General features: G+C 36.6%; 1 protein-coding gene across 1 annotated transcript in view; it reads right to left on the minus strand.

Moving 5' to 3' along the window:
* Nucleotides 1–3,651: 3,651 nt before the first annotated feature.
* LOC107563274 (CUB and sushi domain-containing protein 2-like) overlaps nucleotides 3,652–27,606 on the minus strand; it is a 209,651-nt gene continuing 185,696 nt past the window's right edge. The window contains exons 5-11 of the mRNA XM_016248094.1: nucleotides 24,094–24,157; nucleotides 23,170–23,282; nucleotides 21,094–21,171; nucleotides 17,797–17,884; nucleotides 14,900–15,024; nucleotides 7,237–7,358; nucleotides 3,652–3,786 (exon numbers count right to left, since the gene is read on the minus strand). Of these exons, the coding sequence (XP_016103580.1) occupies nucleotides 3,652–3,786; nucleotides 7,237–7,358; nucleotides 14,900–15,024; nucleotides 17,797–17,884; nucleotides 21,094–21,171; nucleotides 23,170–23,282; nucleotides 24,094–24,157 (725 nt within the window). The remainder of the gene's footprint in view (nucleotides 3,787–7,236; nucleotides 7,359–14,899; nucleotides 15,025–17,796; nucleotides 17,885–21,093; nucleotides 21,172–23,169; nucleotides 23,283–24,093; nucleotides 24,158–27,606) is intronic.

Here is a 27,606-nt window from a genome sequence, read left to right on the forward strand (position 1 = left end):
AACACTGATCATTGACTTAAGAGCCCAATCTCATGAAAATGTGAAACAATAGCACGATTTTCTGTTTGTATTTGGCGTGGTATTTATACGCAGAAATTGACTTTGGCGTGCATATGATACGCACGTTTGATGTGCATATAAAACGCATTTTTCACGTGCATATGATATGCAATTTGTTGGTGTGCATATGATATGCAGTTTTTTTGTACATATAATATGCATCTACCCCACACCTCAATCCTACCCACTGTATATCATATGCATGCCAAAGTCAATTAATGCATATAAATAGTACACCAAATAGAAACATAAAATTGTGCTATTGATACACACTTTCATGAGATCGGGTTATGAATTACTTAGTTACATCATACGCACACCTGCACTTTGTTGTTTTTGATGAGAGAATTTGCCAGAGAGCAGAGTTCAGTCAGCGAGCACAGCACCGGCATTTCAGTGATGACTCATCTGAACACCTCTGACTGGCCGTTGCTTTCTTAAGCTCAACAGAATCGTGCGTGATTGGAAATAGTGTGCAGTGCTGATGTGTTGATTTTTTTGTCTTTTGGAAGCTGCATTCAAAATCGTCTCAACAATCTGACGGGGCATGATGCCTCCATTGGCTATTGTCAGCTGTTTGGTTACCAATGCTCTTCAACATATCCTCTTTTGTGTACAGAAGGAAGAAACTCATAGAGGATTGGAACAACTTGAGGGTGACAAATGGATGAAAATTTTCATGTGGATCACAATAGTTTTTTGGATGAACTATTCACCCCAAAAAATTGGTCATCATTTACACACCCTCATGTCATTGCAAACCTGTTTGGAAGTTTCTTTCTTATGTCGAACACAAAAGGAGATATTTTGAAGAATTCCGAAGAACCAAACAGTTGTTGGTCACCATTGACTTCTATAGTAGGGAAAGAAATACTATGGAAGTAAATAGGGGCCATATATCTTCTTTTATGTTCAACATAAGAAAGAAACTCATACAGGTTTGGAACAACAGGAGGGTGAGTAAATGACGACAACATTTTCATTGTTGGGTGAACTATTTCTTTAAGATTACTCTGAACCCAAATGCAAAGCGTTTCCTCAACTTACCTTCGTAAGAAACCTTGAAGCCCAGGGAGCCACTCGTGTCATCCGTTTTAAAATTGAGCCACATCTGATGGCTGGTACTGACCACCAGATCTGGAGTCGTAGTCCCAGACAACCTTAAAATAAAAATAAAACAGACAAACGTGTAGGATATCAGACCGAATCAGACAATCTAAGATTTGGTCAAAACCGAGTTGAGGCACGAGGAGTCACAAAAATTCCACAGAGGCCCAAGACAACAGGATGTCATAAATCAGACCCCAGCCTCTCTGAAGCAAGCCTAAACCTAAGCCCCTGTCACAGAACAGTTTTCAACATTAACACAAAAGAACACATTGACAAGTCCAAGGAGATTGTAAAATTTTGGGGCAAGTTATCAAGAATAATGGTCAAAAGAGATGACCGCATGACTATCACACGATAGTAACTACAGTCACAAGCTCCTCGTAAATTGACTTCCCCCACTTCACGACAAGAACAGACAGACTAAAATTCCTTACAGACATTTTAATCTCTAGTCTTCATACATTCACAGAATGGCACGGAAACTGCCTTTCCATGCACCTAAATGACACTAAAAGGACTGGTGACCAGCTAATAATTGCTATGCATAACTCCATATTATGTATCTAACCCACATGTTTAACCATCATGTCTTAATCATTTATTGTGTATGTATTGTTAATAACTATTGAAGAGCTTAAGGGGTCATATTCATGCTTGGTATGTGTGAGTTTGAATTTTCATGCTTGAAACGTTTCTCCCAGTCAATTCTTGGTCAAATGTATCATATCCTCGTGATAGAAATCATGTCCAAAATCATACTCTACCAGAGCGGGAAAAACGCAGGTCATGTGAATGATGAGATAACAGTTGATTTATGAATGGGAAGGAGAAACATTGCAACACCCCGAGCTACAATTGGTCAAAACACCATTTGGGTGTGTTAAACAGCCTGGTTTAAATACTCAGGACACCATCAAACTGCGCGCTTTTTGGTCTTTTGCCTTTTGCCTTTTTGCGGGTCTGACTTTTTGTGTCTAGCTTTTAGCCATGCGGCTTTTAGCTTTTCACTCCTAGTCATGCTTCTTTAGTTTTGAGCGTGCTCTGGCTTACACGCCAGCTCCTCCAAAACCATGAGAAGAAACGCCACCTGGTCTCATCAAACAACAAAAGAAGTGCTGTCTGTTGTCACTTTTCAAATTGGCTGCCACATTTCCACCAAATTCTTAATGTTTTTGGAGTGCTTGGAGACCAACTCCTAATGAAAAAGCTTATATAAATGCAAATTGCTTTCTGTCCTATTGTAAACCCGCTCCGCAACAAAGCGTGCCAGAGGTGGAGTGGCAGCATTCTAGGTCACACCGTCAGTGAACAAGATTTCATCCTCCTTTACCTCCTCTGAACCTTTCTTTTCTCAATCCTCCCCCTCAACGGAGGGCGTGCTGCCCACCTCGGGTGAATCCTGTACGGTATGTATGATGGTGAGTGACAGCGCTGTGGGCGGGGCGATCCTTGGCTGACTCATTGAGTGATTATGATGCACAGGCGGATCCCAGCAAGTCAATAAGCTTGAGGCAGAGCATGAAACGTGACCATCATGCCACACTAAAACCTTCTTTATAGAAAGTCACACAACAGGACTCAGAGAACAAATAAGGCATTACAGAAAGTGATTCGATAATGTTTAGTCATCAAATGATTGCATAGAGGACGAAGATTAGCCTCTTAATTTAGCAAACTTTGCACAATTATCATCATGTGAGTACATTACATTACATACAGCTGCCTGTGATTGAGGATTTTTTTTTTGTCCCAAAGCAAAAGCAAATATTATACATGACAGGTCAAATGAAATGTATATGTGAGCAAACTTAAGTATTTAGACTAATATGTGTCATGCATGTTGATCATTTGACATTTATAAAAGCAGGTGTATTATTTGGCTAAATATTACACATGAAACATTAAAAGCGGCATATTTGTCTTTGAATGTGGAAGTAAAAAATACATTGCAAATATTATATTACATTTGTAAAATACTATTGTAAATATCATAACTATTACAAACACTATTACAATGTAGAATTTTTTTCTTCACTACATCATTAATAATAATAATAATAATAATAATATGTTCTTTCATTTATTCTAACAAGATTTTTTTTTTTTTTTGGGAGAAGTCATATTTTTATCCCTATATTTCATACATGGTGTAAAATACCGTGCAATATATCCTGCAATATACTGTAATTAGGTGTATTAGTTTAACCTTCTTTCTCTTTGAAGAGAGTGGCACAACTTACCCCAACTCTCACCTATAACTAAGTAAAAAGAGTGCAATATTTTTCTTGAGCCATATTAACAGTTTCAATATCCCAGTGACCACAGAAAGCTGAGCTGATGAGCTCGAAAAAAATTAAATAAAATAAGACAACTGTGACTGTTAGAGAGAGAGAAATACTGACAAACCAAATAACAGCATATAATATACATCTCAGACAAAAGGCATCGTGACTACTGTCTTGCAGCTGAGAGCGATAATGCTCAAAGACTACATAGCAGGGAGTGGGACTTGTTGGAGGAATGAGGCTTTTTGTCAAAACAGAAGTCCCTGCAGAAGTGGAGTAGCAGATAATACCAGTCCGCTGAATGACGATAGTGCACAGAACAAAAGAAGGACTGATAATTAAAAAAAGAAGAGGACAACAAAAGCAATCAGCCATGTCTTCTCATGAACAACTCATTCTCTATTATTATGCCTTCTGGGGATCCTCCTTCTAAGGCAGAAACGCAGTGTCTAGACTCTGAGCTAATGTTTGTCTGTGAGCGGGGGATTCAGCCTGGTGCGGTTCCACATGCTGCCTTCCCTGCAGAGTTCTATCTGTTTCTCTCATTCATTTATTAGTTCCAAGTTCAGCCGATTTCCAGCACCCGTCATTAGGCACCACGGTTGACATAAATAGAACGGACATCTCTGAGTAGCAAGAGCATCTTTAAGTATAGCTCCGGGTAATCTGGTACTGAGGCATTACAGACTCTGCTCCGTCTGAACTTCAGTGTGTTACTTGTTTTAGTTGATTAAACATATCACACTGCTAACCAAATGTCATTACATTTCCCTTGCACTTCATATAAGCGCTTCAGTCGTTTATTAAATTCATCCACCAAATGTCAACGTATTTTTTTGTGTTAATGGCATTTTAGGATGGAAATAAGATGTTTACCATGTTTGGAATAAAATGACAGGGCCTGTGGTTTAAACCACATGTTCTTTTAAAGGCCCATCCAAATTATGCTATAGTATGTACATAATTTGCAATGTACATACATCTCAGTCACTACTATTAAAAGTCTGGTATGAGCAAGATTATTATTATTATTATTATTATTGATAGAGATTAATAGTTTATTTAGCAAAGATGCATTAAATTGATCAAAAGTAACAGTAAATATATTTATAATGTTGCAAAAGCTTGAGAACTGAACATTAAACATGAACAGATGTTTCTCTTCACTCAAAATAACATAAAATAGCACTTAATTGTAATATTTAATCTCCATATCCAGCCATATACAAAGCATGCTAGGAATTAACAATCACCGCCAAAATAAAATGGCATAATTGAGCCAATTCTCTTAAAATAAATAGGTAGCCTTCTTTCATAAATTTTTTCAGCTTAATCAGGTTCTCAGTTCAAGCCTCAAAACTGCTCAAGTTTCCTTAAAAAATGAGGAAACACATTGTGGTTTTATTAGTGAATTGTTCTCAATATTTTCTAATTTCTATACAACACTTAACCACAATTTCTTTAATAAAATATACGCACTATTTTTAAATATCACCTTAATTTTCTAAATGAAAATCACAAGACCCATGATTAATCTTTTTACAGTGTATGCATCAAAGAATCCTAAAAAAATGCATCATAGTTTTCTACAAAATTATAAACAGCACAACCGATAAGCATTGATATTAATGAATGTTTCTTGAGCAGCAAATCAACAAGGATCAGGTAACACTGAAGACTAGAGTAATGATGTTGAAAACTCAGCTGTGCCATCACAGGAATAGATTGAAATTCTTGTAATACATTAAAATTGAAAACAGTTATTTTATATTTCACAATATTACTGTTTTAACTGTATTTTGAATCAAATAAATGCATTCTTGGTGCGCATAAGAGACTTATTTCAAAAACAAAATCTTACCGGCCTAAACTTTTGAACAATAGTACATGTACATAAGTAGATAATTTCAGCACCAATAAAAACTGAAAAAAATAATAATTTAAAGGGTTTCCCATACATTCCTATATGCCCTTTAAGTCATTAGATATTCAACTAATTCCCGAAAAGCTAAACATGAGTAAAGGTTTTGGCAAGGAGGTTTGGTGTCTAATAGTTCTCCTTAAGTCACCATATTTAATAGCAAAATAGTATTTTTATAGCATTTAACTTTGTTCAGACAGACTGCTAAATCCTCTGTTAAACAGCTAAGTGCATGTGGTCCCATCTCAACCCCAAAAAATAAAAATAAAATAATATTTATATATATATATATATATATATACAGTATATATAACAAATATTTGTATTATATATATATATATATATATTGCTTCAACCACAAAAAAATAAATACTTCCCCTTTAAATATTCATTATGCATCAAGAAATACTAAATGATCTCAAACTCTAGCTAACTGTGATGCTAAAGGCTTTAACAGCTGCTGGGGTCTCTCCACACTGGGAGAGTCTTTGGCTCAGGCAGCAAACCAGCTGCAGTGAAATCAAAAGCTCATTGTCAGGTGCATTTCATACGGTCCCGGTTCTGCTTCAGTCTCACAGCTAACCTCACGTCTTTTCCGGGTACTATTGTGTCAGAACGAAAATAGAATGTCATTCTGGTTGTAAAGAGCAAAAACAGCAATGTTCCATCTTCATCTGTGCCCCGCTCTCCAGCCATGACAGTGTAAAGCAGAAATGTCCTTTACACACAGGATGAAATAGCACACTGGGCGGCAGAGAAAAAGCAGGGGGCACTGATAGAGCCACTCTACCCCGTTCCATTTGCCCTCCATCTCTCGCTCCCCTTCTCTCCCAACTGAGTCATGGTGATGAGGGGAGAGATTTGTAAAGCCATTTATTTGAAACAAGATAACGAAAATCTGGCAAGCGAGTAAAAAAATGGCCTTGAACTCGACGACAAAGTCATGACACATACAGCGCAAGTTTTTGTCTCTACCGTGGTATAGCTGCTCGAATGTAGTTTTCGTTATCTTCCATTTTCCTTTAGCATAACCGTCAGTGGTTAATTTTTTTATGAGTGTGTAGATATCTGGATATTGAACATCATCTCTCAATATCTGTGTATCCTTTCCCCTGCAACCTGCAGTTACTAGCAGGCCCACATGGAAACTGTGCCCACAGAAAACTCTTTAAATTTCCTTAGGAAAATTGACAAAGTTGTCCCCTGTGTATGTGTTTATTAAATATTTTGGCGAATTTGAAAACGCCTTCAGTTTCCAACAGCTTCTATGTTGTGCACTAATATTCAAAAGTTTGGGGTGAGTAAGAATTGTTTTTTTTTAATTAAATTTATTCAGAAAAGACTAATTAAATTGTTTAAAAGTGACAGTAAAGACACTTATAATGTTACAAAAACATGTTTACTGAGCATCAAATCAGCATATTAGAATAATTTCTGAAGGATCTTGTAACACAGAAGACTGGAGTAATTGCTGCTGAAATTCAGCTTTATCATCACATTAATTACATTTTAAAAATATTCAAATAGAAAAACAATACTTTTAAGGTATAATACTATTACATAATACTATTCTTTTTTACTGATCAAATAAATGATTCCATGGTAAGCTTAAGACACTTCTTTAAACTCACTGACCCCAATCTTTTGAATGCTAGTGTGCATTTTATCGTGTTTAAATCAGATTTGACCATTAAATCAGAACAGAAAAGGCGAAAAAAAAAGTCTATGGGTTTTGCCTGGGCCTAATCATTATTTCACTTCAAATGACATTCTCTAATACTCAAGTGTGAAGCTATGTATGCTTCCGCAGTGTGCAGAGCTCATATGAATACACTAGGTATGTTTTTTGGAAGCATTTACCTTGGAAGGGTCCGAAGTTGTGATGATCCATGTGCAGTTAGCGTTGTTGTCATACTGTACTGGGAAGTTTGGGGAGGTGATAATGCCACTCGGGCCACGGAGCTGACCGCCACACATAGGAGCTGAAAGAAGAGAGACAAATCATGCAGTTTGACTCTTCAAGGAGTGAAACATCTCATCTATGAAAGACGTGAGGCTTTTAAGAGGAAAAAAAAGAGAGAAAGACCACTTCAGCACCAAATATCACAGTAACAGTTATCTGAACAACAGAATAGAAAGAAATGTTATTGCACTATATTGAAAGTCACTGATACTTCAAACATAGGAAAAAAAACAGCTACAAAAAAAGTTTTTTTTACAGAGGAATTATATTTTTGACTAAATATGTTGAGTTGTGTTCTCTTGTTGTCAGATACAAAAATAATATGTAGCAATGTCAAATACTTCTAATAACTGTTTGCAAATCTATAAATCAACTGAATGAATAAAGAATTAACTACAAGACTACAAGGTGGTTTTAAACTGATTTTCAGCTCCATCTATTGACATGTCATTACTGTCAGACAGAATATGACAAAATATGAAATATATTTTCTAAAATAAAATATTAAAAGTTGTTAAGTTAAGTTTAGTTTAGCTCCAGGAAAAGTTTTAGATTAGTTTAGTCACTATAGAGTAAACCTAAAACGAAAAGCAAGAGGACCACAAACACTGTTGAGTTCAACAGACAGACTCACAATAACTATTTTTCTAGATATCACTCATACTATACCCTATCCATACCACTTTCAAAGGTTGTGATTGGGTTGTGGGCCTACAGACGGAATGTAACAAAATCTTAAATTATTAAAAAAGCACACATATACAGGCTTAGCCTTCGGCTGCAGTCAATATTTCGCACGTGATTATTGTTACCTATCTCGATTTGTTGGTTTTGATTGGACCGGCGTGTGACCTGAATGTTCAATGACCTTACCGATGACTTGTTGAGTGCTTGACTTTTCTGTGACTTTTCTCGGAGTTAAAGCGACACTCTCGTGGCCTCCAGGAGGACTTGAAATACCTTGTCGAATGAAAGCACTTGATGTCTAATGAGAAGGGAGGGCACAGCCAGCGTGTTTGCACTAAACGAATGTTTCTGCAGGTCTGGGACCAGCTGGAGCTTTTAATGAGCTATGTCTGAGGTGAGCTCCTCAGGGCCTCCCCTGCCACACACACACACACTCGCAAAGTTTCCTCAAACACTTTAAGGTGGGCTGACATTAAAGAACAAAAGTCTTTGGAAAGTTAATTAACATCAGAGCCGGCTGACCCCAATTTTCACCTTCACAACATAATGTGTGTTGTCTGCAGCTTTAGGTTTGCTAATAACGCACAATCTTTGATAGTATTTTTGTAAATCATCATACATATTGGGGTCTAAGAAATTCTCAATGAGAGAACTTCTGGGATCCTCCTAACTAATATTTTGGGCACGTATGATTATACTATGAGGTTATAAAATACTAGTATAAAACTAGTGTAAAAATATTAGTACTTATAAAGCACATATTTTGCATGATCATATTCTACATTCCTTAATCCTACCCAATACCTAAACTTAACAACTATCCTACTAACTATTAATAATCAGTAATTATGAGTTGATTGAGGCAAATTTTGTAGTTAATAGTTAGTTAAAATGGATCTTAAAAAGAAGGGTGACCAATAAAAATAACCATTAGATAACATTGTAAAGAAGTTCTTATTTGGTTGCCACACATACTTTTCTGCAACATTATGGAAATGTACATTTTTGGTAAAAAAAAAATGAAACAAAAAAACAACAACATTAGATCACATTCTAAAAAAAGCATAATTTAACTGCATCATTCCATGTAAGTTCGCATTTAGTTGTCACACAGAAGCTTACCTGCAAAGTTCTGGAAATATTAGTTTATGGCAAATTAAATGAAACATGGAATATAACTGCAACATTTTGGAAATTTAAAGTTATTGTCTATAACATAAAACAAAAATGACCATTAGATCACATTTCAAGGTATTATTAGATTGTCACACCCACCCACACACAACATCTGGAGTTCTGGAAATGTTAGTTAATGGTTATAAAAATAAAACAAACAAACAAAAAAACATTAACATTCTGTATAAGTTCTTATTAGGCTGTCATGTAAAATAACCTCCCTGCAATGTTTTGGAAATGTTAGTTAAGGGTTATAAAATAAAACACACAAAAAGTGAACATTCTGAGAGTTGGTCTCAAGGAACTTGGTACCAAGATAATGTTGAAGGGACTGCAGGGATTATAACTCAAAATCAAAAATGAACCAACATACTCGCCAACATAATAACCACACTATTAGCAGAAGATATCTACAGTATTAGCAGGGGCTCAGCTGTGAAACAGTCCAAGTGCATTTAAGTTGAAAGGACAGTGCTGCAATAAGATAATTATTTAAAGTTCACCTAATTCAGGCTGAATTTGATCAAATTAGATTCAGGCTAACAGTTCCAAGACCCTGGATTTTCCAATGCACATATCAAGTGTCAGAAAAAGTCTGTGATAAACTAAATGAAATACTGGGGAGTTAAAAAAAAATAGACAGTGATTCAGTTCAAAGAGTTACTTCAAGCCACTGCACCAACAATCAGCATTAAATGGCCATTAAGACTTCAATATTCAACAAACAAAACTCATTGCTCTTGATATATTGTGTATTTCAGGTTCTATTAAGGATTGAAGATTGATTTGACTTCTAAATAGCCAATACAAAAGACACAAATGTATTTTATAGATTTCTTGTGCAAGTCCCAGATCCTTTAAAATCCTGCAAATCACGGAAACAACATTTCTACACATAGAGAGAGAGGGAAAACCTCAAGGACGCACTATTATTATTGAACTTTTTATGCTAGTATTTATGTATTTAGCGACAATGATTTATGAACTTTTTCTGTGGCGCCATTACTAATTATTCTTATGATTCAGATTTTCCTGGAGCATGCAATTAAAATGGACCAGTTTTGAATAATGGCCTGGCATTTAGACTGTTAAATCAATGAAACAAGACAAATAATCATTCTCTACATTAGTGGTGAAAAGGAGCAAGTGATGAAGAAACAGGTTCTGGGGAGCAATAGCTAAATATCAACCCTTTTCACATGAGTAATGGGGCTGATAAGGGAACTTGGTCCATCTGGTGATTCCGACAGTTTCCCAATTCCAGGTCCATTTTCCCTCTTTCCACAAGCCCACAATGATGTGCCAAAAACTGATCGTTAAATAATCAAAAACAAAGGCAACTGGTGCAATCCATCACAAAGCTGTCCAACTAACTTTCTCCCGAAGATTGTCAAGCCTTGAGGGGTCCATGGTGGCAAATGCCACACTGGTGGTGTTAAGAGACAGGATATGTAACTCTAATGAAAGACTAATAGTCCACAGCTGGCCAAGCAGCTCAGGAGAAATTCATCGATATGAAGTAGAAGTGAGCAGGTGAAACTAACGCTTTATGTGTGTGAGCCTGTTGGTGTGGAGCTACAGTAAGAGAAGCTGTGTTCTGTAGGACAGCCTGAATGCTCCAAATAATATATTAAAACAACGTTTATTACTCAAATGACATCTTAAAAAAACTCTCTATGATAACACAAGTAGTTCTTATCTCTGGGTAAGATGTAAATGCATACTAACAAAACGCACATATTATGTATTATGTTTTTCAACAATCAATCAATCAATTTTTTAATATTCAATATTGTGAAATATTATTAAAATTTAAAATAACTATTTTCTATTGTAATATAATTTAACATGTAATTTATTCCTGTGATGTTAAAGCTGAATTTTCAGCATAATTTCTCCAGATCATTCTAATATGCTGATTTACTGCTTAAGAAACATCAATGATGAAAACAGTTGAGCTTTTTAAAATATTTGAGGAAGCCATGGTACATTTATTCAGGATTCTTTGATGAATAGAAAGTTCAAAAGAACAACATTTTGCAATTTAATGCATCCTTGATTAGTGGTAGACCGATATTGTTTTTTTGACAGTCGATGTCGATGCCAATATCTTGGAAAGCAGGGTGGCCGATGGCCGATGGCTGATATAAAGCCGATATAATTGTATTTATTTTAATTAATGTTTAATAAATTTGAAATGAATTAAAAAGTAAATGTGTTAAATAAACATACTTTAGATCAGTGTTTCCCAACCTTTTTTTTAGTCGCGGCACCCTTTGGAAATTTTAACAACTTTGTGGCACCCTACAAAATTAATTTTGTCACAATATTTGAATTTCTAACTTCGATATGATACTTTGAAAAGTATCAATATTCGGTACAGCAGGGAAGACTGCAGAATGTGTCATATATATGTATATGTGTGTCAGATATTTTTAATATTATTATTTTTTTTATCCATGGAGGCAATCGGTAGGCTAATTTCTAATGAGGAGACCAATTTATATGACAGATTTTAATGTAGGCTTTTATTCATATGAAAACATTGTTTAATTACCATTATAACTTAAACTATCTCACAAATTTTTGCTCACTCTGTGTATTTTTTATTTTACAGTTGGGTAATTTTGTTGCAGTAGCACGAGATAGCTTGATTTCAAACTTTGAAATGAATAAAAAATGACAAGTAAACAGTCAGTAATAAAATAAGAACAAATAAAGAAATTAATAATGATAGCACAAATAAAAAATAACAACAGGCCTACAAATGAAATAAATTGCTTTTTAGTTTTTCAGGTCTAACACTAGGGCTATTAAAAGATTATAATTTTTTTTTACCAATTATCCAAATAATGTTTAGTCCTAGAAAGCTATTATTATCAAAACACGTGAACATTACATGCGGTTAGCAGATCAATGAATGAGAGGGCAGCGTTACCAGAGATGCCCATATACCACACCATGTTACAACACAGTAGGGCTATTGCAGACAGAAACAATACTGTACTACATCGATGTTTCCTGTCGGCTCGTTTTTCGAGTGGACTTTGCTGTTCCGATGAGCATGAACGGTATACGAGTGGAGCGACTGAGCGGAGCGCACACGCATAGAGCGGGATAATACACAGAGCGTCACACCACGTGAAAGTGAAACAAATTTTCGGCAGCCGGAATTTCGGTGCATCTCTAATTATTGGCGACATCAGAAATGGATATTATATAATAGATCCTTTTTTTTTTTTACATTTTAGCAATTTAAAAATATTAAAAAAGGATTTTTTACACGGCACCCCGGTTGGGAAACATTGTTTTAGATGACAAAGTATTTTTCACAAATAAATAAATACTTAATAAAAAACATATAAAAAAGTAAGTAAACACTGTAACCAACAGGGGACTCAGTATTCTGGAAAGTTTGTGTGCATTGGGATTCGGGAATCATATTTTTTTTCCAAATAAAGCTAAGGTAACACTCGTTTTACATACAGCACACAGTGGAAATGACATGAATATGGCAGTGGGCAAATGCATAAAGCACAGCATGATTTGAAATCACAAGTTTAAAGTTTGTCGATCGCGCATCTCTAGTGAAGCTATTCAGGCATTACATGCGCACGGATCGAACATCATGCAGAGAACACGCGATCGTGCAGGATACAAAGGCACACTTCACAAGATCTCACAACTGGATCCGACTAAGTTTGCAAGCTTTGTGAAATTAAATGTTCATTACTCATTCAAAGATTTGTTTAAATTATATAAATGCGTATTTGCTAAATGCTGATGGCAAACAAGAAAGTATTATAATGTTTGCCTTTCTATTACTAATAATATGCAAAGCAATCGTTATAATACTTTGTATAAATTTTAATTCCTTTGTTTAACCGTTCTATCTGATTATTAGACAGATTTCTGTCCACATTAGACAGAACTGTTAACGACAACAGCGAACAAGAGGGAGAATGTGAGCACTGTGTGCTCAGGCGCTGCCGCTGTCGAACGCATCGGCCAAACAGGAAAACTTATCGGCCGATGCCGATATTTAAAAAATGCCAAATATTGGCCGATATATTGGCCTTGTCGATATATCGGTCGACCACTATCCTTGATAGATAATAAACCTTTATTTATTTCCAAAACAAACAAATAAATGAAAAATATTACTGACACCACATTTTTTAACAGTTTTTTGTGTTATTTTTTTTAATGTATGTAATAAATTATAATAATTTTATATTATCAATAATAATAATAATAAATTATATAATACAAAAATACCACTAAATATAACTATATAACATACAATAAATATAACTAAAAAATATATACAGTGATAAACAAATACTTTTTTATTTCCAGCTTTGGACCCCATCGTATATATTCTCTTACGGTACCATGCCACTGACAGGTTGTGCTGCATGTAGTTAAGATGCATGGCGTTGGTACCACAACTAAATGCCAGACTCGCAGTTCAATTTACGGCATAAGGCAAAGGTGGCAGTATGGTGGACAGCATCGCTCTGGGGATGTGACAGTTGCTACAGGAATGAAGTCCTGGGGGCTGTCCTAGCAAATCAAAGTCAGAAATTAAGTAAGGCTCAATAAAGTAATTAATCGGTGCCTGGTGAGGCTAAATAAGCTGATTACTGGCTGAGTGATAACATCTCTTCCTCCTTAGGAAATCTGCTTTAGAGATCTGTTGTTATCCTCTCCATTTCCTCTCTCTCATCTCTTGCTTTTTTTCCCTCATTGTCCTCTTTCATTGTCAGGTCATTAATCAAGGCCCTTTAACGTTACGCTGAGATTTCAAATAATTCAACCAGTTGTTAAACAAAAGGGCTTAAATCTGCTGTGATAAATTTGTTTGTTGTAAATACGGCATGAGACTTTATTAGGGCACATGAATGGGGTTAATTTGCATTAGTTCATTTAGTTCAGAGGTTCTAGTTTGTTCTGATGGGGTCATGAACAGCAGGAAATAAGCAATGCGATAACATCTCTTCCTCCTTAGGAAATCTGCTTTAGAGATCTGTTGTTATCCTCTCCATTTCCTCTCTCTCATCTCTTGCTTTTTTCCCTCATTGTCCTCTTTCATTGTCAGGTCATTAATCAAGGCCCTTTAACGTTACGCTGAGATTTCAAATAATTCAACCAGTTGTTAAACAAAAGGGCTTAAATCTGCTGTGATAAATTTGTTTGTTGTAAATACGGCATGAGACTTTATTAGGGCACATGAATGGGGTTAATTTGCATTAGTTCATTTAGTTCAGAGGTTCTAGTTTGTTCTGATGGGGTCATGAACAGCAGGAAATAAGCAATGCAAAATGAAAATGATAAAATGCATCTAACCATAATATCATGATACAAAGAGAAAAAAAATAGGCCTACCAACTTTTAAAAGGAAGGAAAAAATGCTATCCATACATTCTATCATTGACGTCATAGGCCTTGATCTGTTCAGCCTAAAATCTATATTTTGTGTGTGTGTGTAAATTCAAAACCTGTCACTTTATACAAGATAACTAAATTAGGTAGGTGCCAAAATGGTTGGATTGTGTAACAAAATCAAACAAAACAAAACATTTTAATAAAACATGTTTAATAATTTGATTACCTTGTGAACAATTTTGAACAAAGGTAAAACCTGCAGGAAAAAAAATAAATAAATAAATAAAAGATGTTTCCACAGTGGCATACCTCTGCAGATAGGCCGGTCATCACTCCAACCAACATAACTGTCCGTAACTCGCAGGCAGGTGATGCTTTTAGACCCCTGAAGCTCGTAACCTTCGTCACAAGAAAAGTGCACAGTAGCACCCCGCCTGCAAGAGGAAAATACTATTATTTTGCAAGAATACCAACCCATACATCTAGAAATTCGACATTATGTACATTATGTACAGTCAGTCGGTCATTATGGCAAAATAAATCTTGACAGGCCCCCGATGTGGAAGTTTATTTAGCGATAATGACTGGCTGGCTGCACATTACTCTACTTATTACACAGCTGCTTGGCAAATGAATAAATAAATTGACATGAAATATTAATATTAGTTGAAATGATTGCATTTTGTGAGAAAGAAAGCAGTGCTACAAGAGACATGAAACTAGCACAGGAGATTGATAGTCAGGGATAATGATCAATTATGCAGTTTATCAGTCATTGTACGCCGTTATCTGAATGCAGAATGATGCGATTGATGAATCAGATTCAACTGGGTTTCATATATAATTCTATTCATCTCCTTTGGAAAAGAAAGAGAGGGGAAACACATCATTCCCTGCTTTCTTTTCCAACTGTGCAAAACTCTGATGCCGGACGACTCAAGCCTTTCACAGAAGTTCTCAACATCTCTCATGTGAGCTGGTATCTGTTCATGGCTAAATCAAATAGCATGTCAGCATAAATACCCCCTCTCTCCTGCCCGGCAGCAGTGGTCCTGTCTGATCTCGGTAATGGACAGCCTTTGGGAAACTGTGATGTACACTTCCAGATGCATGGCTGTGCGCTTCCATTACCTAGCCGCTGATGAAGGGGTGCTCAGGTAGCCGGAGCTAAGAACATTCCAGTAAAAAAAGTTTCGATTGTCTTTTACTTCCCCGCTGCGATTGCCCTGAGAGCTAGTGAGTGTAAAACGGATTGTCCTCATTTATCTGTGTTAGAATCCTCTGGGGCGCTGCCATTTACCCTGCGGGGGGACGCTGACAGCGTAACTTGCACCGCAGGCTGCTATGTAGCAGCACTGTGCCTGGAAATGACACTACTATTGCTCTGTCCCCACTCAATTAAATAGGTCCGGACCTCTGTCTCATTTTCAATCTCCTTCCCTCTCTGTCCTCTTTTTCAATCATAAATGATGGTTATCCCAGGGCATTCCTACTGCCCCCTTCATTTATGTCTTAATATATTGAATGACATGTTTTAAAGGGATAGTTCACCCAAAAATGAAAATTCTGTCATTTCTCACCCTCATTACAAACCCATAAGACATTCATCTTTGGAACACTAAGATTTTTTTTTTGATGAAACCCGAGAGCTTTTTGACCCTGCATACCTACCCTACCACGTTCAAGGCCCAGAAAGGTAGAACATCGATAAAATAGTCCATGTGACATCAGTGATTCAACCTTAATTTTATGAAGCTACAAGTATACTTTTTGTGTGCAAAGAAAGCTCTCGGATTTTATTTTTATTTATTCGGATTTAATTTGTGTTCCGAAGATAAACAAAGGTCTTACGGCTTCGGAACGACATGAGGTTGGGTAATTAATGACATACTTTTAATTTTTGGGTGAGCTATCGTTTCAAGACAATGTTTTAAGATTGAAATCATATTAGAGAGTTAGCATCACAATTAGGTAAATAAAGCAGCGCATTTTGATTCATTTTACTATTTTGGTTTAGGTATTTGTATTTCCCAACATCTCACATATTGCAGGTGTTTTTTCTTCATTTCTCCCCTTTCTCTGACATGCTGTCTTGTAAATATAGTTTTAATTTAATAAATTTAATAAAAGTTGTTTCACTGTCCTCGATTTCAGTTTTATTCTGTTAAAGGGATAGTTCACCAAAAAAAGAAAGAAAAAAGCTGTCATCATTCATTCACCCTCTTGTATGACTTACTTTCTTCTGCAGCACATACAATAAGCTATTTTGAAGAATGTAACCAAACAGTTTATTTGTTCATTTGTTTATTTATTTATTATTAATATTTTTTGGTCCATATAACAAAAGTCAATAGGAACCAAAATGTTTTGGTTACACACACACACACACACACACACACACACACACACACACACACACACAGAGAGAGAGAGAGCGAGAGAGAGAGCGAGAGAGAGAGAGAGAGAGAGAGAGAGAGAAAGAGAAGTAGTTCCACAGAAGACTGAAAGTCATACAGGTTTGGAAAGACACGAGGGTCAGTACGTGTGACAAAACTTTCAATTTTGTGTTAACTATCCCTTTTAGTCTTTTGCAATATCCCTTTAACTAACAGCAAAATTCTTAATGACATCACACTCCAGGAAGTGACATCATTGTAATGGTGAGACAAACATTTTTTTTTTTTGTAGTTCCACAGAAGACTGAAAGTCATACAGGTTTGGAAAGACACGAGGGTCAGTACATCTCTCTCACTATCTCTCCTTCCCCTCTTGTTGTGACCTTTGGGAGCCCACAGCCCATGTTTATGCTGATCCACCATTCATCATTATTGATAAATGTAAATATAAAAAGGGGATATTATCCTTATTTTTTTATGTAAATACAGCATAACCACATGTTTTTATACATAAGGGACTGAATAACCTTCCTCTCTTTCTTTCCACGTCTCTCTCTCACTATCTCTCCTTCCCCTCTTGTTGTGACCTTTGGGAGCCCACAGCCCATGTTTATGCTGATCAAATATCCTCCCTGAGCCCTGAGAATTAAAAGGCCAATGAGAAATTAAACAGGTGCCCACCTCCTGCATCTCTTGCTATTCATCATCCTGGCATTACAAACACTAAATTAACTGCACTCCTCTTCCCTCTCTCCTCCATGTCCTCTCAGTGGACTATTTTAATAAGTAATCCATAAACTCATTTCTCACCTGAAATCAGAGCCTTTTCTTTTGCCCCTCTCTGGGATTCCTGGGTCTGGACACATGTTGTGTCCTTGCGCCACCCCCATCTGTGATACTGCAAATGACAAAACGGGAGAAAAAAAACCCCAACAGCCCTGCTTTTCATTTTTCTCTTAAACATGGATGTCATAAAAAAAACACATATTTAATGGTTATACTTTTATGAATCTTGACTCAACATTTGTGAGGTTTATTCATATGATGACAAATATAGTTTTTTAGTGAACAGTTTAAGTCAAATACTTGTTAAATAACAGGGTTTCACAAACTTTTTTGTCAGTTGAACCCCTTTGACGTAAAACGTTTATATTTCAATAATTTAACAATGTATTTGCATGTGCATATTCCTTTGATGATGGTTAATTGACAAATATCATGTAGGTAAAAATAAATAAATAAAAATATTAGTAATAATAATTTTACAATTTGGTCTTCACTCTGAGCATCTTTGTTAAGTATTTTAATTCATGAAATTATTATGATTTAGATGTACATTTTAACCATTTTTATTATTCATCATAACCTAATTGAGGCCAATTGAGTGGAACCATTCAAAATGAATTCATAGTTTATTGCTATCGTGACATCCCTTCAATTCAAAATATAGGCCTATACATAATTCATATAATTATATAGTATAATTCAGATGTGCATATTTTAATGAGTTAACTGATTTATTACTGTTTAACTTAATTTTCTAAATTCATACATTTTCATATAATATTCACAGAATTCCTAATACTTATTTTATTTAATGTTTTGCAATCATGCCGTTTGAAAAAAAAAATTACAAAGGAATACAAATAGTACATTTTACATATTCTGGAGAGGAAAAAAAAAGATGACAGTGAGGATGAGTTTACTCCAAGGTGGTTCTTGACCTAGGTAGGGTGCCATTCCTACCCTTTTTCATAATTTTCAATTTTGTGCAATATGAACTAAATTATTGTAGCGTCTGGACCACTCAAACACACAATATATATTTTGTTAGCTAGATTTAACAAATACTCTGTAACACCCCAGAAAGCCGAACAGGCCCCTGGTTCCATGGTAACCCTGACACCCGATATATTTACGACCTCCTGGAATTTAGGTGAAGAAAATCGCTCATGTTTCAATTTAAGTCCCTATAATGAAAGATGCAACATAATTGCTAAACCTAATAAAAACACTGTTCTTAAAGGGCTTCTTCTTTCATATTGCCCTACTATTTTTGTTGGGGGGAAAAAGGCCAAATTCTGCCTAAAATCTAAGATACTCAAGATTACCATCTGGATTATTGACCTGCTGCATAAAAGCAGCATCACAATTGCAACTGTGCAGTTGGTCTGAACATCAGCATGGATTTACCTTGTGAAGAGAGCAAGGCTATCTATAAGTGTATTTGAACGTCTACACAGCCTGCCCAGGAGGTTTATTAAATGAACAAAAGAGTCAATCAAGCCCTCCTCAGAATGCCAAGATATTTTCAGACATCATTATGCGAGCACAAAATTTTCTCTGGCATCAAAACACACAAGCTCATCCAGCCCCGCAGGAAGTGGATATGACACTCAGGGTCAAGGAGGTTGGCCACAGCCTCGCTTTCTGCAATAGGTAGCTAGGAGGCAGGAGAGGATAGTGAAGGGAAAACCTGAAGTGACACATGTTGATTGGCCGAGGCGCGCCTGGGTGCCGGCACTCATGCATATTGATGTGGGACAAAAGGCCAAACTTGTCAGCGCTGCCGTTGAGACACTGCCAGCCACGGTGATGGTACTGGGATCCCTGATGACACCCTCAATGGGCACATGCTCACATGGGCAGGCGGCTGACATTTTCTCACAATGATGCAGCGGTAATAGAAATGTAAATAAAGACGGCATAACAGAAGAAAGCAGGCTGAAGAAGCCTCTCAGCACACAGTGCAATTACCCCTCCTCGATAAGCTTTTTCTTTCTCTGTTTGCCAACAATGGAAACGGTTACTTATTTTCCTTCCCCTCTGGCCTTAGGGAGAAAAATAGCTCCATTTGTTTCCAATTGACACGGCGTAGAATAAAGATAACGCTAATGTTCAAGGTTGTGTGCTTGTGCCGAGCATGAGGACATGCTGCAAGTGCCACTGCTTTCACCAATGAGTGGACAATCTGCATGCTGACAATGCTTAAAAACCTTAACATTTTCAACAGAGTTGAAAAAAAAAAGATTTGGATGTAAATTGATATATATTTTAAGATAAAAAAAGATTCCAGTTGTGAATGTTTTGTTTTGGTTCACTCATACTTGCTTTTCACTTCAACGACTTTAAAAATATTTAACGAAGAGGTGGAGCTAGTTGGCCACCCCACTCTTTTTTCTTGACAAGAATTGTGTTTATTTAGACAGAACGTCTTTATGACTACATAAAACATGATACTTTTCAGACGCACACTCCACTTCACCAGGTGCGAGTCAAAATGAGCGCAGAAACGGTATAGGTGACGAGGAGCTTTAGTAGAACCACAGTGAACTGCAGTCAGATGAGATGTTGTCAGGCCATATGTACAGTAAAAATGTATTTTCCTGTCCTGTCAGCCGTTAAACTGTGCTCGCAGCGCATGCTCTTCAATTGCACACACAAATGCACCAGCGCACTGTGAGAAAATACGATGCGTGTCAGATCCGCGTCATGTTCAGTGGCGGCAGCTCTTAAAGTAATAGCAGCCAAAAAACCTAATAACCCAGCTGCTTTGATGTCTGTTAATCAAAGAACAAAAAAAAATAGAAATCAATAACTGTTGTAGCTTTAAGGATTCATCTATATTTAATTTAGAAATTAGTGTTTGATAACTTTATTAAAATTTCTGTATATTTCCAACTTGCTGAAGGGCACATGTAGCTAAATATGTAGCTAAACCCATTTATTATAATGGGTTTATGTGAAGATTGTTTTTAAGTTCACTTAAATTAGAAGCCGTTACTTTTTTTAAGTCATTTTTAACAAATGTTAAAATTGACAGCTCTCAATTACACTGTAATGGTGATTTTTTTTCAGCAAAATGTATGTAGTACATACTGTTATCATTACATAAAATTAAACCAACTGAGATATAGCATCCCTGTAGCTCAAACAGTAGACTAGCACTGCCAAGGTCATGGGTTCAACTCCCAGGGAGTGCATGAACTGATAAAGTTTACCTTGTAGGCAAATCGCTTTGGATAAAAGCATCTGCCAAGTGCATGAATGTAAACGTAAAGTTGATTTAGGAAAATGTCCTTCATGTGCATGGAAAGGTTGACTTACAAACTGATATCTTGCTGTGGTTGTCTTTACTTGGCAGCATCTTCACCCCTCTGGACTTCAGTTCTGTCATCTTCTTCACTGGAAGTCAAAAGAATTATAACATGTTTATTTGAGAGCAGGAAGGATTAGAAAAAGCTGATAAAACTATAATCATAGGACAGATGCTTGCTAGGCATTACAAATCATGAACCGCATTGTAATTGCAATTACAGTCTTTCAAAGAAGCTGTCATTCTTGTGCAAAAAAGCCTATTGTGTGTGAACAAAGTGCAGCATGTTTGTTGAAAAAGCAACAAAATAATGCCAGCACGCATTCATACGCATACACATACAGTCAGTCATTGTTTTCTGTTACATTGTCTCAAAGCTTCGGCACTTAAATGCTCTCAAAAGAAACTCAGCATTTGGGTAAGCATTTGTAATCGAGATATTTACCATTCACAATCAGCTGTTTCAGCAAAACCAAATAATAACAAGTCAATTAAAATCAAGAAAATTGATTAAATAATATTCACAACTACTTAAAAGGTGAAGTGTGTCTCTTTTTTTTCCTTCTATTTTTGCCAACAGAATGGCAAAATAAATGTTTTAAAACAGGTTGCAAAAAGTATTTTCAACTCTGACTGCCAAACAAAATATATGATGTATTTTACTTATTTCACTATATATATATATATATATATATATATATATATATATATTATATAATTTTTTTATTAATTCATTTATTTTTATTCGTTTATGAGGGCTCTCAATTTACAGATCTGGAAAACAAAACAAAATGCCTTATATTTTCAAGTCAAGTTGGTGGAACCTTAAAATAGTATAAATGACCAAAATAGTATAGAATTGGTGACAAGACAGATGCACACAAGTATGTTGCCAAAAAATATCCAAACATCAGAGTGTATTAGATCAACATTTTGTTATTATTGGCTCCATTTGGGACATTAACTGTAAAACCCTAAGACTATGAAAATGTATTTCTCTAAAATCGCTTTACCCTCTCTTCTCCATTCCTAATCTCGGACAGAGTTGAAAAAAGACTGAAAGGAAGCAAAGTAGCTTGTTATGTAAAGAGTGTCTTCTCATTGGACGTTACTCATTCCAGAGCATTTCACTAAATGTTGAGAGAGGAAGGGAGGTAAGATACGGTAAAAGGAGAGAGGTCAGTGTGAAATCTAATTAAGAGCTTAGCTCCCCTTTCTTTCTTCCTGATACTCTAAAAGTATTTATTTATCAAACTCCAGCCCTGTAATCCCATCCCATCGCTCTGATCTGCTTATGGAGGAGGTGAAATTCCTGCAGATTCCGTCATTGTTTCCCGTAGCTGAGCTGACTAATCCCGTCCCTCTGCTCATCTCCTTTGAGTGGTGACCTTTGAACTTGAGTGTGATGAGAGTGCCGCTAGTAGCTCAGCTGGTGTGTGTGTGTGTGTCAGGAGTTGGGGGTATCCATGACCTTTAACAGACTTAATAACACTTAACCAAGATGATTCAAATAATATGACTTTAATTCTAACTGCAGACAGGGGGAAAACTCTGCAGGGTACACAATGACTACTGAGAGCAGTTGCAGTAGACCTCCAGTGAATCTCTGCACTTTTTCGCAGGTTTTATGCACTGATTATGGGGAAAAACTCTATCAAACATATTTATATATGGTAAAGTGTGTTAACACTCATGTTCTAATGTCAATGACTTAACTTTTTTTTAATAAAAGGCTGAAAGAACCTCAAGAAAGAATTCATATTGGATTATTAAAATTTGGTTAAAAAAAGCTATTATGTAATTATATAAAGAAATTGTATATGGTATACAATAAATCAAACCTTTTCTTTAGATAACATTCATTCATTGATTCATTAAAATAATAAATACAAAAAAAAAAAACTTGCAAAGAGCAGGATGCTCTGTAGATCGTGTTGTAAATAAGGTCAGGCATATCTCTAGCCTTTCGCTTTCTCCAACTCTTCCTTTTCAGCCTCTTTCAGTCTTGACAGCTAGAACCCCTGAGCTGTTTCAATGTCTTGTTACATAGACACAAGGCACCAGTCCCACGACAGCCCATCTCTTACCTTGATACTGAGCACTGAAGCCTTTCAGTTTGTGGTTTCCATCGGATGTGAAGTGGAGTCTCAGCCAGTTTTTGCTGCTGATGATGGGTGATGGCAGGTTTGGACCAGTAAACCTGTAATATTGAAGAGAAGACAGGATTTATTGAGTGTAGTTCGCTTTCTTCTCTCTTTCTCAGTGGAACACTAAAGCAAAGCATGCCATTACAAAGAACCAAGGCTTTCAAGCTTCAACAAAGCACCATAAAAGTGGTTCAAGTGACTCATGCGCTATATTCCAAGAAATCGGAAACCATTCGATAACTTAGTGTGATGAACAGAATTGTAGGTCTTTTTTTAAAGCTCGAAAGCTTTAGGCCCCATTCATTGTAACTACATCTAGCGACCATCACAGTCCTCAGAAATTCGCCTGTTGCGCTTTTTACAGAAGAAACAATGTCATTAGGGATTAAAACAACAAAATGCTGATAGTATTTCATTTTAGAGTAAACTATTGTTTTAACCTAGAGAAGAGGAAAGAAAAACCATTAAGTACAAGCATATTTCACAACCACATGGAGTCAATTTAAAACTGCAGAAGTAAACCAACAACACATCAACAAAACAAACACAGACAGACATAAAACACACCAGTTTCAAAGTAATTAGCATGTGTAATCATCCACATATGAAAAAGATCCATACAAAACATTTATATTTGTGTGTATATATATATATATATATTTTCCCCTCTGTATGATTTGCTCAACGACAACCCACCTGCCCTAAGGCTTAGATGAACCAAGATAGATTGTTAGATTGTCCGAATTAGTGTTAATTACTCCGATAAGACAAGCACAGTAGTGCAGCTTCTTTATTGTAGTGAGCATTAATCGCATAAGCTGAGAAGAAAACAAAGTTGTCTGACAAAGAAACGTAAGCTCATACTTGCAGTATTTACCAAATCTCAGATTTGGCTCAACAAGCTCTACAAGCACAAAGACAGACAGACCTGAAGAGGGAGGGAGAGAGAAAGAAACAGATGTATGAGGAGGTATGAATAGTTTACGAGAGCTTAGTCCACATTTGCTATTTATTGCACTTCTGATGCAATGAAGTATTTTTTTTTTAACTTCTCCAGCTCAGAACGACCAAGCTTACCAGCTCTGAGGGAAGGGGATAAAAATGGGTCTGAGTCACTAGCACTATAACTCTTTTTGCAAACGAAATAATTAACATTAAAACGACTGCATGCAATATGTGTGTCTGCTGCTTATGCTGTAATGGCTTAGTCACTTCTTATTTTTTGGAGGCGCCTCTGACCAGTAATTTATGTATTTTACTCACAAGCCATCAACAACACAAAACAGCTTGTGTGAATACATGCAGACCCTGATTAGATGAAAACCAATGAATTTTCATTGAATTATCTACATAATCTAATATAAGTCATAGCTCAATGTCATTGAAACATCTGCTAGAAAAGTCATTTTTGACGATTACATATGCAGCACATTACAGTCACTTGTCACTACACGTTCATGACCAGCACCTGAAGCTAAATACGATTGCCCATCTAAACATATTTCAGTGCTAAACATTCTTAGCTATGGTGGCCCAGTAGTGCACAACACTATGCAATCTCCACAACACACACAACAAAATTGCCACAGCACAACGCATAGGACTAATTTAATTGTGTTGTGCTAATTTTTAGGTGTTGTGACTTGTTTCCATTGTGTTTTGGTAATTCTGTTGTGTTGCGGCTTGTTTTAATTGTGTTGCGACTAGGGATGCATCGATCCGATACTCAGAATCGGTATCGGCTCCGATACTGGCATTTTCTGCCAGATCCGGTATCGGTCAGACGAGACCAATCCAAATCCGATATTGTGCGTATACTATTCTGTGTTATTTTTAAGCCCCATGAAAGCACAAAAACATTATACAGCACCATAAAGTCAAAGTCCAAGTGTTCTGAAGAAGTTCCAGAGTTTAATGTGAGGTACATACACTGTGTTCCAAATGATTATGTAAGTGACATATCAATAGGATTTCGGTACAATAAACAGTAAGATTTTTGTTTGTTTTGATTTTCACATCATTTCAGGTAACTGCAATCTCAGACAGGTTTGTTCAATAGTTTGCCAGGTCTTCTTAGAGGTTGTTCCACATTATTAAGCAAGTCACTGTTCTCATGCAATATGGTGAGGAAGAAAGATCTTTCTGAATATGAAAAGTATGAAACAATGCAATGTCTTGCAAAAGGCATCAAAACAAACAATATTTTGCAAAAAGCAAATAGAAATTATTGAACTGTCAAAAGATTTGTGAGTGATTTAGAGCACAGAAGATCTTGGTCAGATAAAGATTTATTAAGGAAAGTTTCTGTCAAACAAATTAACTGTACTGTAATGCCAGCTGTAAAAAAAGCCACTGCTGAGCAGCAAACAGGTGTTTGAAGCTACTGGAGTCTGAAGATCCTCTCCATGCAGACTGGAAATTGTGTGTAAAGCTGCGTTTCAGTCACTGCTAACCAAACCTCACAAAGAGAAACCTGCACAGTGGATTCTCAGATATAGCGTCTTGTCTATCACTACCCTGTAACCCAGGGCTGGGCTTCGGTCCTGGAGGGCCATTGTCCTGCAGAGTTTCGCTCCAACCCTAATCAAACACACCTGAACAAGATAATCAATGTCTTCAAGATCACTAAAAAACTACAGGCAGGTGTGTTTGATTCGAGTTGGAGCTAAACTCTGCAAGACTGTGGCCCTCAAAGACTGAAGTTGCCCAGCCCTGCTGTAATTAAACTAGCCATTTTCAAATCATTAAGAAAAGAAAAAGAAAATGAGGAAAAAAGTTTATGTATGTGTGTTGATCATTGTTTAGATGTAAAAAAGGCCTAAATTAAATCTGTTGATACTATAAAAAAACTTGAATTAAACTGCTTGATTCACATGGATTGGTTTTCCAATGCCTTTGTGACCTTTTTGAATCTTCAAAGTTTTAGTTACCTGGACTTTCAATGGAGGGACAAAAGCATTAGGTTTCATTAAACAGATCTTAATTTGTGTGGTAAAGATTGAACAAAGTCTTAGGGGGTTTACAGCGAGATATAGATGAGTAAATTATGACAGAATTTTGGGGAATTCAGTGTCTGGTATTACTCTAGAAATGGTCCAAAAAATAACAATCTGTACGCTGCAATATTTAAATGAGGTTGTAACTTTGCAGTGTCTACATGCCCATTACTGACTGATTCACATTTTATAATTCTAATAATTCCACACAACAAGACACCCCCTAAACTACTTTATGTACCCTATAATAGGGGAAGTCGTGGCCTAATGGTTAGAGTCGGACTCGTAACCCATAGGTTGCAGGTTCGAGTCTCATACCGGCAGGGATTGTAGGTGGGGGGAGTGAATGTACAGCGCTCTCTCCCACCTTCAATACCACGACTGAGGTGCCCTTGAGCAAGGCACTGAACCCCCAACTGCTCCCCGCGCTGCCCACTGCTCCGGGTGTGTGTTCACGGTGTGTGTGTATGTTCACTGCTGGGTGTGTGGATGGGTTAAATATAGAGCACAAATTCCAAGTATGGGTCACCATACTTGGCCACATGTCACGTCACTTTCACTTAATAGCAAAGAGGCTGAAAGCCGAAAGAACTTTTCATTACAGATGAGCTGAATTGAGCCACATTGTGTGTAAGATGGCAACCAAGAGAACTAGCAGAGCAAAACAGTTTCTTTTCAAGCATATCTCACAAGAAAATGCCATCCTACTGACAACTTTGCACGTTTTTCCTTTTCCCGTACAACGACAGTGGTCAAGGAACACAGTGAATCTAATCGGAGTGAATAAGTTCTCTTGCAGTGTTGTAACGAAAGTATATTCCCTCGAATGTCAGGCGCGTGGACCTGTTGTAGTGTCGATGCTTGAAGCACAAGGGTGTAATCATGGAGAATGAAGTGTACCACAGTGCTACTGATGCACCGGTGCCTGTCATAATGCTGTGATGCTAGAGCAGCAGGGAATCACATAGTCCTATTTTAACACACATTAGCGCAGTTGGGGCTCATTAACTGAAACCGGTCCAGTGCTCTCATGGGACGCAGAAACGAGACTGACAGAACATCTCCGTCAGTCATCTAGGGGATTGGCCAACTCACTCTCCTAGGACCGTTCCGCTCCACTGTGCTGAAACTTCGAGAGAAGGACATGGTATCATCACTTTGATTGGTGGATTTACAGCTATGGTCATCTACTTGACATGAACCTCCACCCTGAATACACAAACACTCTCTCATCTAAGTACATAAACAAAACCAAACATTCACTACAACTACTGTTTGTTTACATGAGATAGCATTATTTAGCTATGATCCTTAAAGAGAGCTAGCATAAATCACTTGTGTGATATATATATATATATATATATATATATATATATATATA

The sequence above is a fragment of the Sinocyclocheilus grahami genome, unplaced genomic scaffold, assembly GCF_001515645.1.
Source record: "Sinocyclocheilus grahami isolate Dianchi unplaced genomic scaffold, SAMN03320097.WGS_v1.1 scaffold865.1, whole genome shotgun sequence".
In the NCBI taxonomy this organism is placed as follows: domain Eukaryota; kingdom Metazoa; phylum Chordata; class Actinopteri; order Cypriniformes; family Cyprinidae; genus Sinocyclocheilus; species Sinocyclocheilus grahami.